A 20,219-nucleotide genomic window follows, 5' to 3' on the forward strand; every position below is an offset into this window, starting at 1 on the left:
CAGCTAAGCCATGGCAGACGATGTGGAGAATGGGGAATGTAAGAGTTAGGTCACTCCCAGAAACCCATGCTGGAAAGAAACAGAGAACAGATGATAGAATACAATATTATAAATGAAGTATAAAGATTGTAGGTGAAGGGGCTGGGGCTGGAACTCAGCAGTACAGCACTTGCCTGGCATGTGTGAAGCCCTGGGTTCGAATCTCAGCACCACATATAAATAAATAAAATAGAAGTCCATCGACAACTAAAAAAAAAAAATCATTCTTTAAAAAAACAAAATTGTAAGTAAAGATGCTCCTCTATGTCTGGCATCAGAAAAGGTTCATCATTTGACAATGACACAGTGGGAGAAGGGGAGGATCAAGTAATAGCACATATAAAAGTAAGAATTTTTCAGAGACTCCAGAGGTTTCAGTAGTTATATAATTAACATCAGGGAAGTCTCCCACAGTTAGCAAGTCCCCATCCCTGGTTCAGATTCAGAAACAGGATTCTCAGTTTCTAGGAAGGAACAAGCAATAGTAAGATTACATTCCCACCCTAATATAAGCAGAAGCTCCGATTCCAAAACTGAGGCACAATGGAGCAAATGCAGACTACCATGGGCAATTAAAGGATGCTTCTCTCTGCAATTACAGCTTCTCAAACTCTTCCTAGCTTAGGTCAGAAAAAACAGGATGAGTGATTATTCTCCTACCAGAGACCTAAAAGTAATATTCTAATGCCTCCAAGATGAACAGTTAAGAAATGCCAGCGAAATCTACCCTATATTAACTTTGGGTAGCCAGAGATGACCTATCTTCATTCAAAGATGAGTACACAGAAAAACCTAATATTAGTTATATGAATAAAGCCTTAAAGTATAAGAAATAATAAAGTATTCAAAGAATTGAATGAAGAATGTCTTTTTTGTTGGGTTTTTTTTTTTTTTTTTTTTTTGGTTACAGGAACTGAATCCCAGGGGTACTTAATACTGAGGCACATTCCCAGCCCTTTTTATATTTTTATTTTGAGACAGGGTCTGACTAAGTTGCTTAGGGCCTCAAGTGCTGAGGCTGGCCTCAAACTTATGATCCTCAGCCTCCCAAGTCACTGGGATTACAGTCATGTGTTACCACATCCAGAAAGAATGTCCTTTTGAAAAGATTTAATACAGGAAACAAAAAAAAAATTCTAGAAAGGTTCTCCCTTATAGAACCTGTCTCTAAGAAAATATTTAAATGTTTTCATGAAACAAGAAAAGTTCAGATAAAACAAAAGACAGTTTTAATAGATATAATAGTAGTAACAAAAATAAGAAAAAAAAATGCTGTAACAGTATTGAAATAGGAGTCATTATGATATTTGTTAATATTTAAGCCTTAGAAAATGAAGCCACTGATGAACAGAAGTTTGAAAGGTGAATATAAGCAAAATAATAATATAAAAACAGTTAATGAAGCGCTAACAAATAGCTAAATGTTATTCCTAAAGAAATACATGAAATAAACATAATGGAAACGTTACTCAAAATAGAAAAAAATTATCCCAAACCAAGGAGCAATACATTAGCATATCAGAGGGGCTTTCCATTTAGTGGAAAAAAATTAATTAGAAAACAAAGCATTCTCAAAGATGTGCTTATGGAATATTTAATTTAAAATCCTATGAGTATCTAAGAGGAGAAGAAGAGAAACAAGATCACATGTGAATGAAATAGAAACAGCCTGGCTGCAGATTTCTCTCTCACAACACCAGATATGAGATAATGATACAAATGAAAACACAGATAAATATTGGGTAATATGACAGATTATAGGAAATAGCAAAGAAGCAAAAAAAAAAAGAGAAAGAGGATATAAAACAAAATGACAAAAATAATACCAAGTACTTCTTCTACAACAAAAAATGAATACAGGATGATTGAGGGATTAGGAGGAAGGGAAGGAAAGTAGAGGAACTGCAGAATGAAATTGGCCAAATTATACGATGTGCATGTATGAAGATATCACAATGAATCCTATTTTTATGTATAATTATAATGCACCAATTATAAATAAATAAATAAAGGATGGATGACTAGCAAGGTACTTAAGGGAAGGCAATCAGGGGGAGGGAAAAGGGGAGGGAAAGGGGAAGACATGGGGACTGCATGGAGCACGTCATGTTATGTGCATATATGAATATGTCATAGTGAGCCCCATTAATATGTATCATTTAATGCACTAATAAAATCATTATATTAATATTTTTTAAATAAATTTCTGATTAGCTTATAAACATTCAAATTGATGTGATCTAGAAGAGGCATGACTAAGAAAAATTAAAATGTAAGAAAGAGCTAACAATAATACATATGTAAAGCAAAAAATGAGACAAGGTGGTTTTACTTTGTGTGGGTGGAGTATACTATCTACAATGAAAATGAATGGACCACAGTTAACCATCTCTTAAATTTTCTTTGTTAAGGATGGGTCAAAAAGTTACACAGGCAGTTTTACATAAACAATCAGTGAAATAGAACACAAGTCTATATAACAAGTTCACAAACATATTGGAATTTAATGTATGAAAATCTGTGCTATGGTTTGGGTATGGTTTGCCTCTACTTCCCAAGAGTCTTGTGCTGAGAGCTGGATCCCCAATATTGTGATGTTAAGAAGTAGTAAAACCTTTAAGAGGCAGAGCCTAGAGGTCATTTTTGCTCATACCTTTGTTTCTTTGACTTCCTATCCCACCATGTGATTTCTCACTCCCTCAGCTTCCCAACATTGGGATGCCATCCACCATTAGGCCTTCAGCAGAGTTGAACAGAACCAGCATCATGCTCTTGAACCTCCAGAACTGGGAGCTAAATAAACCTTCACTTTTTATAAAGTACTTAGTTTCAGGTGCTTAATTATAGTAACAACAAATGGACTAATACATCTGGCATTTCAAATCACTGAGGAAAAGAAAATTTGTTAGATAATTTATGTCATACAATTGGCTAGTCAGTTGGGGAAAAATAATAATGTTTATTCTTCTTAACCAAATAAATTGCAGATGGATAAAATATTTTTTAAAAAGGAAGTCACAAAATAACTTGGGAGAAAATATATATAACAGAATATATTTAAATTTAAGTGTGAAATGGCCTTGTTAAGAATGCACCAAAACTAAAACACATACAGGAAACAATTTCTAGTTTTTATCACTTAAAATTAAAACTCTGTCTAGCATAAAACACCATAAATAAAACTGAAAAATAGAATGAAAAAAAATGTCAGTAGTATGGATGCCAAATGATTAGGATCTTTAATATTAAAAGATCACTTAAAAATCCAGAAGAAAGAGATGGATAGTAAACTCCACAAAGAGAAAGAGAAAGACTGTTTTTGGTAGGGGTGTGTGGCTAATTGGTAAAAAGCAATTATAATATATAGGCAGACCTAGATTAGATCCTCATCGAAGGAAAGAAGGAAGGAAGGAAGGAAGAAGGAGAAAGTGAATAATGTTTTAGTCAGCTTTTTCGCTGCTGTGACTCAATGACACCACCAGAACAACTGGAGGAAAGGTTTATTTAGGGGCTCACAGTTTCAGAGGTCTCAATCCACAGACATCAAGCTCCACTCCTTGGAGCTTGAGGTGAGGCAGGACATCACAGCAGAAGAGTGCGGCAGACAGAAAAAGTTCATGTGATAATCAGAAAGCACAGAGAGAGTCTCCACTCTCCAGATACAAAATACATACCCCGTAGCCACACCCCCAATGAATCACTTCCTCCAGCCACAGCCCACCTGCCTCCAGTTACCACTCAATTAATCCCACTAGGGATTAATTCACTGATTAGATTAAAGCTATAACCCAATCATTTCTCCTCCAAACCTTCTTTCATTGTCTCACACAAGAGCTTTTGGAGTACACCTCACGCTCAAACCATAACAAATAAAATATAAAAATAATCTTAAAAACGCTTTTCCTTACCAGATTAGAAAAAAATATTAAAAACTGACAATTAGTTATTTGGCAAGAATTCAAGGAAATGAATAGTGTCAAGGTTATTGTAAAAATAGTCACTGCATTTTGGTTAAATTAGTAAATATCATGAAGTAATTTAAATGTTCACACATAAACTTGAGTGAAAAACAACTAGAGCTATAGAATGTCTTGTATGATATAAACATGATTTATAAGAGCTGTCTGGAAGACTATTCACCAAAGCAACATTAACCTAAGTGTTAAACATCTTTAATGATTTGCCCTACTTTAAAACTTTAAATCTACAATTCATTTCTAAGAATTTTAATTAATGGCTATTAACTTCTCTAGACAGTACAAAAATATTTTTAAAGCAAAACATGAAATATTTTATAGTTCTCATCAAAATTGCTATTTAGCCAGACATAAGTTTGAACATCATTTTACTATTTCAAATAAACTGAAGTATATACTCCTACCATTTCACTAAAATATCATTAGTGTTCGTAAAAAATAACAATTACCATATGCAGAGCGGGGAAATCATTAAAGCTATATAACCACAAGTATTATTCTGCTTTGGAGTTAACTTTTCATTGCACAGATAAAGCAAAAGGCTACCAAATAAAAAGGTATTTATTTTGTGTTTATGATTACCTTTCTCCAGACACTTATTACAGCAGAAAAAAAATTATATATTTCTCTGAACTTGTAGACTCAGCAGACAGATATATTTTGAAAAGGTTAAGCTATGTTTAGCCAGATAATCCTCAAGAGATAGATGCCAGAGAATTAAATATTAGGTACTTAAATTAACTTCTTATTTGGTACTTAGGAACAAATTGCCAAGAATTATCATTGTCAAATAGTGCTATTGACTCTCTTGGAAAAAGAAAGTGAGGTCTACTTGAAGAAAAAAAATTTAGAATTTGAAAGAAACTAGCATTTTTAACACTTTGCATGAATAATAGAAACTGTTATTCCCCAAAATGATACTTGGCTTGCACAGCACTAATGGAAATGACTAGTTTCAGTCTTGAGTCAGTACTACTAGCTATGTCTTGACTTTGTATTCCCAGCTTTAGGCTTTTAAAGGACATTTCAAAGAATGTCCTGCTGAACTATTTCCTATCAGAGATTCTTAAGAATTTCCAAAATTCTTCACATATAAATTTTTTTCAAAAAGTTAGCAAGCATTGATTTCATCAGTTGAAACTAAATGATTGGCAAAAACATCCTAAAAATATATTTTTGCCTAAATAAAAAATAAATATAATAATGACCTTCCTTCAAGAATTCAAAATGAAACTCATTGTGGTTCCAAAACACAGGGAAAGTGGTGATTTTAAACTGTGAAAGAATGCACTGGAGTGCTTCAATTTTCACCGAAAGTAAGGTTTAAGGAAATGGGTTCAGGGTATACCATGAAAAATGTAGGTAAGTCACTCAATTTGTGATTGTATAATTAAAATCTTTTAAATATTTTTTTCACTAGAATATTACAATGTACTGGAAAAGGCTCTATTTCATATAATATTTAATATTTTAATATTCTTAGAACATGTAATAGGTGGTTTTTCAGGATTTCCACTAGCTCTTCTAAAAGGCAGGAGCCTTTGGAGCATGCGTCTTTCTGGGCTAGTAATATTGCCCCCCATGGGGATGAGAACTGATGCTTTGAGCATGGGGAGGGTGGGATAATGAAAGCTTCTTATTTTTATGTAGAAAGCACAGACACACATTCAGTACTATAAGCAGATATGCAGTATGTATAGTGTATTATAATTTAATTGGGAGGGGTGGTTAGGAGAACAAAAAGTCTTGAAAGTCTCTTTAAAAGTTTACAAATGAAAAAAAAGGGGGGGGTTAAGAAAAATTCAGACAAATCTGGATTCTAATCACTATTCCAAGATAAGAACTTAGGCAAGTAACCTAATACCTTGGAGCCTAAATTTCTTCATTAACCACATGGAAATTGTGACTTCTTTCTTAAGTTGAAGATTTTAAAAGAAAGCATATGCAAAAGCACATATCACAGTGCTCCAGAAGCTGTTACCACTCAGTCAGGGTTAGCTCCCTTTCCTTTTCTCCTCGTTTGGAGATGCTGTAGATTATGTACTCTTCACAAAAGACTAGGCAGATTCCAAGGGGAATTGAGACACAAGGAGAAATGGGATGAACTCCAAGAGGCAATGACTTTTGTATATGATCCTAGACCCCAAGTATATCTAAAGATGGTGAGATTAAGTTCAAAAGACTGGACTCAAGTGCCAAATCTGTAATTTTGTTAATTGTATAAATAGTGCTGAACTGATTAACTTTTATGAGCCTCAATTCCCACATCGGTATTTCAGAGTTCTTATTAAGAATAAATGAGGCCAGGTAGAAAAGCACCACTGAGTTCAATCTCTGGTACAAGAAGAAGGAGAAGGAGAAGGAGAAGAAGGAGAAGGAGAAGGAGAAATAAAGCCGGGTATGGTGGTACACACCTATAATCCCCAGCTACTGGGGAGGCTGAGATAAGAAGACTGCAAGTTCAGGGCCAGCTCTGCAACTTAGCAAGACCCTGTCTCAAAAGAAAAAGTTTAAAAGGGCTAAGGATATAATCTAAGTGGTAGAGGACCCTGGATTCAATTCCTAGTACAAAAAATTTAAAAAAAAAAAAAGAAGAAGAAGAAAGAGGAAGAGGAGGAGGAGGAGAGAACTAATAAGACACTATTATGTAACACCTTTTGGGAATTAGACTACTGAAGTTACCTCATGATAGTACACTGCTGTGGTTTAAATATGTCCTTCAAAGTTCGTGTGCTGGGAACTTAACTCTCAATGCAACGGTGTTAAAAGATGGGACCTTTAAGAGGTAATTAGATCGTGAAGGCTCTGCCCTTATGAGTAGATTAGTGCCACTTCTGTAGAAGTGTGCTAGTTATCCCAGGAGTGGTTCCTGATATAAAAAGGATGACTTCAGTCCCTCTTCCCCCTTCCCCTACTGCCAACTATCTCACACTCTCTTACTTTTTGCTCTTTACTCTTCCACCTTAGAATGAGCCTCACCAGAACTGCCTCCAGAACTATAAGAAATAAATGTATTTTCTTTATAAACTACCCCGTCTGTTGTATTCTATCATAGCAACACAACAGATTAAGGCAGTCATGGCTCCTGTTAATATTATCAGGAAATGGAGATACTGATTCTGTGTATGGACTGGGGAAGCCATGGAAAAGAACAAAAATGGCTCCTCCCTACTGTCCCAAAACAGAAGTCTTGAGGTTTAAAGTCTAAACCTCAACGGCAGAATGTCCTTGACAGTGTCAAACTGTTTGAAACAAAATTACCAAAGAACACTTACTTATCTTTTTCTGTGTCTAGAAAGTGATCATCTAAGAAACATGATCCAAAAAATTCAACTAGGGTACGGTGGCCCTTCTTGCTGACAGTGTGGTACACGCGGGAGGCCAGGTGCAAGTCAATGGGCAGCTGTCGGCCTGGGATGGTGGTGCACAGATCATGCATGTGAGGAATGGAAGGGGCTTGTAGAATTCTGCAACAGAGGAAAGGACGTGAGCTGCTTTTATCATCGTGTGATCTTCAGACACAAAATGCATTTCTATTGACAGTTTAGTTCAGGCTCTAAAAAGGATGTGTGAGTACAGGAGATCAGATACAATTTTCATATTACAATCCCAGACTAGTGTTTAGAGCTTCAAGCTCATTATCCAACCATCTACTGAATATCTCAAACTAAATGTCCTACAGACACCTCAAAATCAAACTCATTATCATCCCACCCCCCAGCCTCTTCTCTCCTCAATTTTGTAACTAGTCCCAGACACCATATCTAGCCAATGTGCTCTCCTCCTTCCTACTCTACTTAAATGCTAATGGCCCTGAAGAGGTAGAATAACATATGTGGTACGTCACCCATCACCTAGCAGGATGAAACCCAGGCCTCTCTCAGTGTGGCATCTCCCTCACACTCTTCTGGAACTTGACTCTCTCCTACCTTCCAAAAATAGGAATGAAGATGTGATGTTCTGCCTTCTCCGTGATTTGTCTTAGTCACTGACTCCTCCAGCTTCCCAAACTGAGTGTGGCTTCTAAGGTGTGAACCCCTCTTTTACACTGAAAAAACTATCTTCAGTGTTTCAGTTATTCTCTCCGTGCTCAGTGCTCCTAAATCGCATCTCTGGAATTACTATCCCGCCTAGCTTCCTCATCTTCAATGTACGAATCATCTTTGAATCCTCTCTCCACTTGCATATCCAAGCGACCTGGGAGGCTGAGGCAGAAGGATCTCGGGTCTGAGGCCTGCCTGGGAAATTTAGTGAGACCCTGTCTCAAAATAAAACATAAAACAGGCTGGGTATGTAGCTCAGTGGTAGAGTACCCCTGGGTTCAATCCCCAGTATTGGAGGATGGGGGGAAACAGCGTTTCTCCCCTGCGCAGGGTTGCTCAGGTATGCTCCTTCTTCATACCCACTGCCATTACACTCCAGCACACCTGGGCCTGGATCTGAATCTCAGTTCTAATACTTGCAAAATGGATCACTGCCTTCTCTGAAAAACTGCAGAAAAAAAAAACAGAATAAAAGAAAAATCCTAGCTCTTATCTTTGTAAGAAGTGATAAAAATAATAGTCCTATCATTTCAGGTCTGTGAAAGTCTCTTAAGAAACACTTGTTATATTTTTATTGTCATTATTATTTGCATTGCACAGCACCTACCCTGTTGGTAGGTATGTGTGCACATTATTTAGTCACTAGGAGAGAATGGTTATGACATTTTCACAACAGGGCCCAACAAAAACAAGACATAAAATTTGTACATGTTCCTGTGGTGAAGGAAAAAAAAAAAGAGAGATAAATCTAAAGCATGTAGAAATGCCTGAAAAATAGAGACCTAAAGGCGAGGCTGGGGAATGAGTGTCCAGGAAGCCAGGGCTTCAGGCACTCGGGGTCCTACAAAAGGGCTTTGAAAAAAAGAGAGAAGACCAAAAGGTAAGCTCCCATGTCAAGCTCAAATGCACCATCATTCTGACTTGGACAGGTTCTGGCTAGTGGAATGTGCTTGAGATTACATTACTGACTTATTTTTTTTCTTTGAAAAGCATCACAACTGATCTGCATTCCCACGTTCCCATTATAGTCTAGCAACATAGATTAGCAAGTGACTCTCCCTCGATTGTTGTGCTAAATAACAATATGCTGCCATAAAGGGCTGGATTCCCAAGAAAATAATGTGAGAGTTAGTCAGTGGTGAGAAAAGATAGGTTGATATCTGATTAAAGAAAAAGGAGCCGTGAATGAAAGATGTTCAGAAATTTTTTTTCAAGATTCTCTTTTATAATTTTTTTAACTTCAGATTTTTCTTCTCCTCCTGTTTCTCTCTAATGTAAAGTGCTAATTTCTGTTTTAATGAATTAAAAGAGCACTACATATATCAATAAGATCTACAAATATTTTTGGCATGCTCAGGAAAGGCTGTGTTTTTATAGCACACTCTCCTTAAGCAGGACTATTTGTCATTCTTTGAAACACGGAGACATAAAAAAGAAAAGCCTCTGACTCTGTGTGTGGCCATGCTACTTTGCTTAATGCACTAAATGCAAGGTTTTTTAGGGGAAAAAAAATCAAGAAGTTTCTGCTTCATTGATAATCTGACAGTAACTATTTATTGAAGGTAAAATACTTGTTGTCTGCTGTCACTATTTGTTTTAATACATAATCTTGCTAACTAAATGAGCTTAAAGCAATGCAGATAAGCAATGGCATGTATGGGGTCACTTAAATGCCAATTTGACTGTTTCATAAACTTTGGAATTCTTTTCCCATGACTCTATTCCCAGCTACTAAATTGTGAGTAATATCCATTTACAAAGTTGAGGCTGGCCATAAAAAAGGTTGTCTTCCAAGTCCAGCACACTTTCCAGTGCCCTAAGCAACAACAAAAGCTAATAATTAAAGCTTCTTCAAACCCCCATAAAGAGTTAAATGAAGAATAATCTAGAATAAACCAACCCATAAAACCTAGTAGTGAAATAAAGAGAAAGCCAGAGTTTCAACCAGGTGAACAGCAAATTGTAAGCCATAATCTAAATTGTGTTTACATAGTGCTGTTCAAAATTGTGAATGTATTCCTGTGTGACAAGAAACTCTATCAAAAATATTGGTGGGGTCATAGATGAAACATGAGGAGAAGAATAAATCCATTAACTGCCAAATGAGTTGGCCTGTGGACATTTTGCAGTGGATTGTCTTTTATCATAAAATCAACCTGCAGTATAATAAGCAGTTTATCCAAATCAAGCATTATAGGGACCAAAACTATCAAATCTAACAGCTAACATTTAATTTTGCTATTTTCCCAAAGAGCTATTTTTTTATTCCAGCTAGTATTACATTTATTAAAGTAAGTGCATTGGTCAAAATCAGGAATAGAAGGAAGCACAGACACATCTTGACTATAAAATCTACACCAACTTTTCCTTTGAGAAGTTTTAACTCAGATCTCACATATGAATTTCTAAAACATTAGCATGTTCATGCATCAATGCTACTGAATGACAGCTCTTCAGATAGTAAAATTTGTAAATTTAATGAAGTTACTTTTTAGGTAGGTTTTTATCACGACGGTATTTTAAAGACTTTGTTAATCTCCATGCTGGAATTCTTGGTTTACTTTTTGGTTTTCTCTTAACTTCTTTTCCTCTGATTTGCAAGAGTTGTCCTGATTTCAACTTTAAAAAAAATATATATATACTGTTAGGGGAAGTTGTAACATGAGAATTAGATCTTTTTTATTTAATAGTTTTTATATTTAAACTGCTGATTTCTATGTATAGTTTATAACAGAATATAAGTGCTAAAGGTGAGCTAATTCCCTCTAAATACATTCCTAAATTTTTACATATACACCTTCATGGCAATAAAGATATTGTTACAATATATTTACAATATTTTTCATCCACAAATCCACTTTTTATCTCTCCCCCCACCCTTCCAGGATGGGCATAGAACCCAAGGCCTCACACATGCTAGGCAAGTGCTCTACCACAGAACTACATCTCCAGCCTGATTTACTCTTCAAGACTGGTATTTTTAGCAGAACTTATCGCTAGTTCCTTAAGGTTTGGAATAACTTGTGGTTAACTAGCACAAGCTAAAAAGAACTCAAGTGCTTTATATTATTATTTTGAGCAATGTTTACCAATTTATACTTCTTACAGTTGCACTGTTTTCTATTTCTACTACTTGGCAAAAATCAAGTACGTTCTGTGCCATAAATAATTTTAAATATTGATTCCCTAGATTTCCTAGAAGTTTTGCACAATTTCTGATAATTTTTTATGTAAACATTTTTTTCCTTGGGTTGCTCTGGGTTTTTTGTTTTTTTCTTTTCTTTTTTTTTTTTTTTTTGAGATTAGATTTAAGAAAGAAAGAAAAAGAGAGACCTTCCCTCATAAAAACAGAAAGATTTGACTGAAGGAGGAGGCCAGACCAAGAGAAGTTCTTATAAACAAGTAGAGGATTTTGTCTTGACTCAGTAGAAATGACAGCACTATTACAACTTCTTGAGTAAGGGAGTAATGAAAAATAATGAACATTCAGGGAGGACAAAGCATTACATCTTCCCATTCAGTTAGTGTTTGAATTTCCTCCACAGTATCTTTCCCAGGTGGTCATCACCTGGCTTGAACATGGGCAAGAACACAGACCACAAATACATTCAAAGTCAGCCATTTTCTCTTTGAAACTTTTCCATTTGTGAGAATTCATGTTTGCTTCTTATGATTGAGCCTAACAACTCACAGCCACTAGTCTGGATTGGAACCTCAGAAACCATACGGACACCACCTAGCTCTCTTCCACTTTGAAAAGACCCTCAAATATTTTGAACCCTGTTGACTCCTTTGGGACTGCTATTCCCCCAGAAAAACATCCCCAGTCCTTTCAACTCTACCTTAAATAAATGGTTTTGAAGTACTATGCTTTGTTACCTTGAAGATTCTCTTCCAAACTCTCTCTAATTTGTCTAAGTCCCTCCTGGAGTTGGACACTGAGATCTGAACATATGTGTGAGGTGCGATAAGATGAATCAGTCAGGAGAAAGCGGATCTTCTCATGGCATTTGTCAACAAAGGTAAACTATGATTGCATTTGTCTTCCTATCACAAAATGACAATATAGTTTAAAACCTGAAGTCTTTCGCATTTGCTACTGTTAAGAATTACCATCGCATAGCGACAAGTTTGGAACACAAAAACAGAACCATGAATACATTTGCCCCAACTAAGTTTTTTTAAGGTCTGGCCAACCAGATTTTACCAGTCAGGTCTCGGACGTCATCTGCAAATTCAACTAGTAAATAAGCCTTCCACATTCTCATCCCAATGACTGAGAAATATGTTGAAATTTCCGTAGAATCTTCCATGAACCAATCATGCATCCTTTGCATAACTAATTTTAAGTCCTCCTGCAATTCACCTGTCATCTTGTCTGCAAAACTCTCAGGAGGCTTTCATAAGTGGATTGCTTAAATTCACAGGATGATAGCAATTACTGTTCATTGCATTTTCTGTGTGCTGGGTATGGTTCTGAGTGCTCTCTGTTGTGGCCTCTACATAGAATCCTTCCAACAACATTCTAAGGTAGGCACTGTCATTTTCCTCAAACTATACAGCCATAAAAGTAGTTTGGTAGTTTGCCCTGCATCACACTGCTAGTAAAGAGGAGAGAATTCGGTCACTGGAGATCTGGCTCCAGAGCCTGTGAGCTTCCCATGACACTCCTATATTGAGCAACCAGATCTTAACTGTTCTGATGTTCTAGGAGAAGAAACGAGGTTGGTCTTCCATGGCTTGTCCTTAGGGAACCCATGCTCCCAGTGATTACCTCTTCCTTTTATAAGGGTCCAAACACAACTTTTTGAATAAGTCTTTTAGTCATTGTAGAGTCTCATCCAAGACCAATGCACTGATTGCAAAATTCACAGTCCTTACCCTTAAAAAACTAAAAGTCATATTTGCAGTTGCCAATCTCCTGGCTTCCAGGCTCCTCTCCCACTACAGCCACCCCTGAAAGCTGCTGTGACAGGGACACAAAGGTGAGGAATGATCACTGGAGCCAATGGCTCAGGCATCTAACTCTGAAGACCTTTTACAAAGATTTGTGTTGTTGGCTTTTTTTTTTTAAATCAATTCTTCTCTTCTTTCTAAAGATCATTCTTGACAGATTTAAGAACCAAGTTGTGAGTTTGCCGGTTTCCTTTTCTCTGTCATATTTGTTTATTTAAAACCTCAACCTTTTTTCTAAAAATAAATTAAGGTATCTCTGTCATCTGTTGTCATTACACTATTCATCCATAATGACAAGGCTGTCTTTCCTTTTTTTCCTTCCCTTTGCTCTAAAACTAACATGAAAATTGCTTTCGTTGTTGTTGTTATTCTTAGCTTTATTCACAGGCTTCAGCCCATTCTGAATCTCAGTTTTCTTGGTACAATTTTTATAGCTACACGCCACTTTTATGCTTATCTGTAGAAATGTATTTTTTCCTTCGTATTTTGCATATTTTTAAAATTCTGAATGTGATCGATCACTTATAATTGTCCTGTGATAATTTAGAGGGATTTAGGGCAACCCACACCTCTTAAACTTTCTTTCATTTAGAATCCCAGGTCATATGATCCAAACCTATATTTTTTTTTACAGACTCATACTGACATTTTTCTTTTTAAAATGCTCACCAATCTTATGACTGGATATTGTCATTTCTTCACAAGATTGCTATTGTATTTTTCTATATTTTTTCTGTTGTTGATCATGACTTAACCCAGAGTACCAATGACATTTTTTATACTCCAGAGCTTCTAAGAGTAGAAATGGTCAATAGGTGGAGATTGTTCAAATTCTCTACTTTTTTGCTGAACAAGATCTTCCAGCATATACGTAAGCACTTGAAGTCCTTTGTTGCTCCTTTATCAACTCTCTGCTAGATCTATTTATTAGCTGTGTCAGAAAATCTTCTTGTGCCCTAATCTGTCCTGGCTTGCTGGAGTATATTGTTCCTCATTCCTGTGCCAAAGATGCTAGAGACTAACTTTATGACCTCAATTGTCCATATACAGGGTTAAAGTTCATGGATAATAATTGATCTTGAGATGTTACGATAAATAAACAAACATAAGATTCTTGGTGAAGATTTGGTGGAACTAATCACATAAATCCTCTGTGCCATTTTTATGGCATTTCTGATGTGTCCCATGATATCCCACAACAATAAACCATAACAAAACATCTTATCAGACATTCTCTTCCCCTCTGAAACATTTCTGGTTTCAGTTTGGTGTCCTCTTAATACATTCTTTAAGTTCCTCTGGTGAAGCCATGCTTCCTAGTTTGGTGATGTACATTACATCCCTTGTCATTTCTGTAGCTGCGAGTCTGTGCTTCTGTACCTAAAGCAGATATCACTGCTTGTTGTTATGAAAAGGCAATGTGGCCAATCAGGCAACCTCATCTTGAGTCCTGCATCTACAACTTAACTTCTATTTGGGCAAGCTATATATCTTCTCATGATGCATTTTTGCAATAGTAATAGAAAGGTAACGACAAGTAAGGATGTTATTAGGAAAAAATAAGAAAAATTGTGTAAAAAATTTAGCAAAGTCAATAAATTCTAGTGACTTAGGAAAGAACAGCCTCTTTTAATCAAAAACAAATAATTTTACATAATTTCTTAATAATGTTTAATAATAGTCACAATAAGCCAGAAGAGTTCATATTACAGGACATTTCTAACGAGGGACTTCAATTCCTGATGGGCCATGGTGGTTAAGTCACGGCCCAGAAAATTCATCTCATTCTTTGACTTACTGGTACCTAACCACTTACCGCTTATGCCCACATTTATTTCCCAAGTCCCAGTGTTCAGGTAGAATAGATAAAAACACTACTGCTGTGGCCCCCAGCCTAATGCTTCTTCATCAAGATGCCGCCGTTTCCAGATACCTGGAGGACGTCAGCCTAAACACAGGATTCACCTGTACAGTGAACTATGGGCAGGTTCACTTGGCCTTGCCGGGCTTCACTTCAGACCCCAAGTGCCTGCTCTGGAAAGGTGGCATGACTACTAGTGAAGTCCATCACCAACACATGGTAAGTCCTTCCTCACTGAAAGCAGTGGGAAGTTTTCTCTGGTCAACTTTATTAAATCTTCCTTGTTATCTATTATTCCCAGGATCAACCAGCTAGTGTCATACAGGATGAACCTAAGAAAGCAGAGCTTGAGAGATGAAGAAAAACTAGGAGACAAGTGCACTAATCCGGACATAATTTCACCAGAACTGACTACAATGGAGGCAACCAGGAAAGATAAGGAAAAAGAAAAACATATAATCAATAATGTTTAGGAATAATCTAGGCCTCAGAGACTGATTATATGTGAAAGGGAAGTTCACAGATAAATCCCAGGTTTCAAACTTGAGAGTCCTGGGCAAAAGTTGAAGAAGGTAATGACCAGTTGATTTGGGTGAAGCACAGTCAGGAACATAATTATGGGGAGTCAGAAGGAGAGGGATGACCAAGAAGGCTGTTACTTAAAAAAAAGGCATCCCTCTGAATCAGTCAGTGACAAGATGATATACTAGTATTCTAAAAAAAAGAAACCATTTCTTTTTCATCCTAAAATAACATTATTATTAAAAATAGCATATCTATTTTAAAATAAATGTATTTAAGTAAAAGAATATTAAGTAAATAATTGTAGGGTGATATGCAAATATGGTAAAAAAATTATGAAAATGATGCATAAGTAAAACAAATCTGGGAAACATTTTTTACAGTGAGAAAAAACTCAGGAATTAGCATAAACTTAAATGGAGTAAAGTTAAAAAACTGCTTACCCAGTCCTGATCATTGTAGTGACCACTGTAGACTTCCTTGACATAGATGGTACCTTGAAGACTATTGGTCAATTTCTGGAAGAGCCAAGACTCCTTCTTTCCATGAAAATCTGTCTTCTCTTCCCAAAATTGTAATTAGGGTTGAAACTAAAAGCTCTCAAGAGAACTGATGATATAGCTTAGTTGCAGAGCACTTGCCTAGCATATGTGAGGCCCCCGGTTTAATCCCCAATGTCAGAAAGAAAAACAAATAAATAAAGCCCTTAAAAAAAAATACGCTGTCTTTTCTTAAAGGAATAAAACTATTGAGGCCCTTTTGCAGGGTGAACCCTGGGCCCATTGCTTGACACTCGCACATCCTCAACTCTTCTAACTCTGTTTACAACAGTTTTTCCCCTTTGAAGATACCTGCTTGCGGACTTTTGATTTTCCTGGAGGCTGTCTACCTTGCAGAGGTTTACTTGATGGCTCTGCTTTCTGTATTCGTGACATATCCTGTGCTCCAAATAACATGCTTCCCGTTTCTGAGCCTTCCCATTCTGGTATAGCTTCCTGTTCAATCTGGAAAATACTTGACACATCTTGCAAGGGCTCCTCAAACATTGGCTGGGGGGAAAAAAAGGTAAAATTACAAGAATGCTCTTTTTTACCAGTCCATCTAAAGTCTTCAGTTTTGCAACATTTTCTGTCTGACAACCAAATGAATATGAAAATGCATGTTTGAAATGTAGCAGAGGTGGTCAATTTCCTCTACAAACTTGTTTTCCCTGGCTCTAATCTCAGAAAATATACCAACTCTCCAGTTATTGGGCACAAACTCAGGAAATAACAAGACTCAGATCTTACCCTGGTACCACCTAGCACTCACACAGTGTCAAGCCAGTGTACCTTCCACAAAAGGCACTGCAGACAGATCTATTCATTATCCCGCTTGGCTCTTAGGTCAGCCTGGAGTCCACTGAGGTTCTAAGAGTCTCAGAAGCGGGCTTCCTGCTTAGGCAGCTGCTCTTTCAGAGCTGGCTTAAGTTCCAGCAAAAGACCTGAGTCTGATGCCTCAGGAAGACTATCAGATACCATAGATCTCTCCCACACCCAGTGGAAAATTTCTCATAAAAATATTACTCCTATGCTTTGTGTTCTTTAAAAATATAAGTTGAGTGCGGTGGTGTGTGCCTAAAATTCCTGCCGCTCAGGAGGCTGAGGAAGGAGGATTCTAAGTTCAAAGCCAGCCTCAGCAAAAGTGAGGTGCTAGGCAACTCAGTGAGACCTTGTCTCTAAAGAAAATACAAAAACGGGCTGGGGATGTGGTTTGGTGGTCGAGTGCCAAGAGTTCAATTCCTGGTACAAAAAAAAACAAAGTCCCACTACCTGATGTTTCTCTTCAAATCCAAAGGAAATTATCTATATGGCCACATTTGGGTAATAATTAACTTTGAATTAAAATTTTTTGGGATTATGAAGCACACTGGCAGTTAAAATTCATTTCCTCAATTTAACAAATGATAAGACTAGTCTGACTTACATAAAAGCCCTAATTACATAGAAATGACTTTAAGATCAACTGTATCTTTTTTGTTCCTTGGATATATACATTTGCTAATAAGAAAATAGAGGATAACAGATTCCACACAGTACCAAATAGTACATAAATTTCTTTGCTGTACAAGAAGAGATACCTGGACCAAGAAGTTTCAGTTTTGTAAAATTAGCTTTAATCCTGAGCTCATGTTTTTATAAAGTTACAGGCAATGAAAAGACTAAGAACTTTTTACCCCCATGGGACTCAATTCAAGTCCTGGATCAATGAAAAGATGTTTGATCTTAGTGGACTTAAAAAAAAACCTTTTCAGCCTTATTTTCCCCATTGGTTAAAAAAAAAAAAAAAGATAGACTCTTTTCATACAAAGGCAAAGTAGATACGGAGAGGTCACAAATGTTAGGGGCCTGCTGCTGTATTTACTACCCATAATAAACTCACTCATTTTATGGACCATAGTTTTGGGCATTGTTAACCATCCCTTTCTTTTGAATCTAACCCCTCTTGGCTTCCTCCACACACTCTCCCAAGGTTATGGTTTGGGAGAAGAAACAAATGAAAGTAACACTCAATAAATTAGAAAATGGAAGAAGATCATCTTGAAAGGAGGATGATTCCAACTGCAGTTCCCTCTCTTCAGGACTCCACCTGCCTCACTCCTCTACAAAGCCATTCCTGATCCTGTAACTCCTCTGTATGAGCATGTATCGCACAGTATTACAATTGCCTTAGCAATCATCATCGACTCAGTTGAAAATTTCCCATAAAATGTTACTCCTATGCTTTAAAAATATAAGTTGAGCTCGGTGGCACGTGCCTGTAACCCTGCCGCCAACAGATGTGAGTACCAGAGCATCTAATTTTAATATTCAGTGCATCTCCATGAAATAAGAACTGTTGGTAACCCCATTTATAGATGAGAAAATGGGCCTTAAAAAATTTTATAACTTGCCCAAGGCCATACTTTGGGTTAAGTATCAAAGCTTTGTTTAAACCTAGACAACCTGATTCCAAAGTATACTTTCTCAACCTATTTCCCTTTCACCCAATAGACTAGTCATTCTCAAAATGTGGCCCACAGATTCCTCACAGCCTTTGAGATATTTTCAAGGGGACTACAATGTCAAAAGGACATTCAAATATTAAGATGTTGTTTACCTTTTTCACTGTGTTAAAATTTTCACAGATAATGGTAAAGCAGTATTGGATAAAATAGTGGACCAGTACTTATTAAATGATTAATGCATGAGGTCACAAATATCATCCAGAGTAAAAGATTAGCTCAAAAAGCAAGATGGAGCAATGGATTTAATGTAAGGATATGCAACAAGTTCATATATCTGGTTTCTGATCCCACATTGCAGCTAATCTTAAAGATACAGTTTTAGTACATTAACACAGGAGAATATCCACAATAATATTAGAAGGCCATTAAAATATGACTCCCTTTCCAGTCTGCATGAGGTCAGATTTTTTAATATATTTCAGTCAAAATAACACATTGCAAAAGATTAAATTCAGGAGCAGATATGAAAATCTAGCTCTGTTACAATCAGACATTAGATTTGCAGAAAATGTAAGACAATACTACTCTTTTCACTCAAACCTATTATTTATGTTTTCCTAAAAACTATTCTTTTATGTTAACGTATTATGATAGTGAACTGGAATATGATCTAAAGTCTTATGTGTTCAGAGACTACAATTGCTGAGTAGCTACTAATTTTGCCACATGGTAAGTCTGAAGGCAGGGAATAGTATGCAAAGGGGGAAAAGACATGGTTTCAACCAGAAGCATCTCAAACTCTAGTAGTTCTACCATTTGTGGTGACTCTACATTATAGAACCCGTGGCTTTAGCAAAAAGATTCACATGCTTCCTGAACACAATATGTTATCATAAAATGAAGTGTGATCTCAATTTTTATGTATCTGGGGTCACAGTTTCAAAAACTAAAGGAGCTTGCCATTTAGTGATGTAATTTTATGAGACCTGTGTAAAGGAACTGATCATCATGCCATCTTTTTAATTTAATTCTGAATTTTTGTATACAAGGAGACACTTCTCATTCACAGGAAATATGTTCCAGATTGCTTGGAATCCCACAATTATTTTGTCAATGATGGCCAAAAAGCAAGTTGTATTTCTGAAACAAACTTGTCACCCATAGTCCAGATTCAGAACAACATTCTCCCCTTGTCAATGCTTTTAACAATTCTTCTAGCCAACTACAGATTAAAGTAATGCTTTCTTAGAAGTTAAAAACTTTTTATTAATTCTCTAACTACATTCTATATCTGAATGGCTTTAAACCAGAAAAGCTGTTAATAACCTTTTCCTTCTTAAAAGAATATTGGGCCTTAGCACAAAGCTCTATGATAGTCAGCCACAGTGAGCCAAGGACAGCACTCCTCACAGAGTGTTGGATTAGATATGCTTATACTTAAATGCACCTCTAGAATATTTTGAAGGAAATCTTTTTAAACTCTCTATAAAAAAATCAAGCAAATAAATCCCACTCCTCAGTTTATACCCAAAGGACTTAAAATCATCATACTTCAGTGACGCAGCCACATCAATGTGTACAGCAGCTCAATTCACAATAGCTAAACTATGGAACCAACTTAGGTGACCTTCAACAAATGAATGGATAAAGAAAATATGGTACATATGCACAATGGAATATTACTCAGCCACAAAGAAGAATGAAATTATAGCATTTGCTGGTAATTGGATGGAATTGGAAACTATCTGGCTAAGGGAAATAAGCCAATCCCCCCCCCCCAAAAAAGTCCAAATGTTTTTCCCTGATAGCAGATGCTAATTCACAATAAGGGGCAG

The 20,219-nt window shown here is 36.5% G+C and overlaps 1 protein-coding gene across 1 annotated transcript in view; it reads right to left on the reverse strand.

The window, feature by feature from the left end:
* The window catches only part of Ttc6 (tetratricopeptide repeat domain 6), a 183,705-nt gene that overhangs the window by 115,461 nt on the left and 48,025 nt on the right, over positions 1 to 20,219 (reverse strand). Inside the window, exons 3-5 of the mRNA XM_078050195.1 lie at positions 16,250 to 16,447; positions 10,548 to 10,678; positions 7,292 to 7,483 (exon numbers count right to left, since the gene is read on the reverse strand). Coding sequence (XP_077906321.1) covers positions 7,292 to 7,483; positions 10,548 to 10,678; positions 16,250 to 16,447 — 521 coding nt within the window. The remainder of the gene's footprint in view (positions 1 to 7,291; positions 7,484 to 10,547; positions 10,679 to 16,249; positions 16,448 to 20,219) is intronic.

Source organism: Ictidomys tridecemlineatus, chromosome 5 (assembly GCF_052094955.1).
Source record: "Ictidomys tridecemlineatus isolate mIctTri1 chromosome 5, mIctTri1.hap1, whole genome shotgun sequence".
In the NCBI taxonomy this organism is placed as follows: Eukaryota; Metazoa; Chordata; class Mammalia; order Rodentia; family Sciuridae; genus Ictidomys; species Ictidomys tridecemlineatus.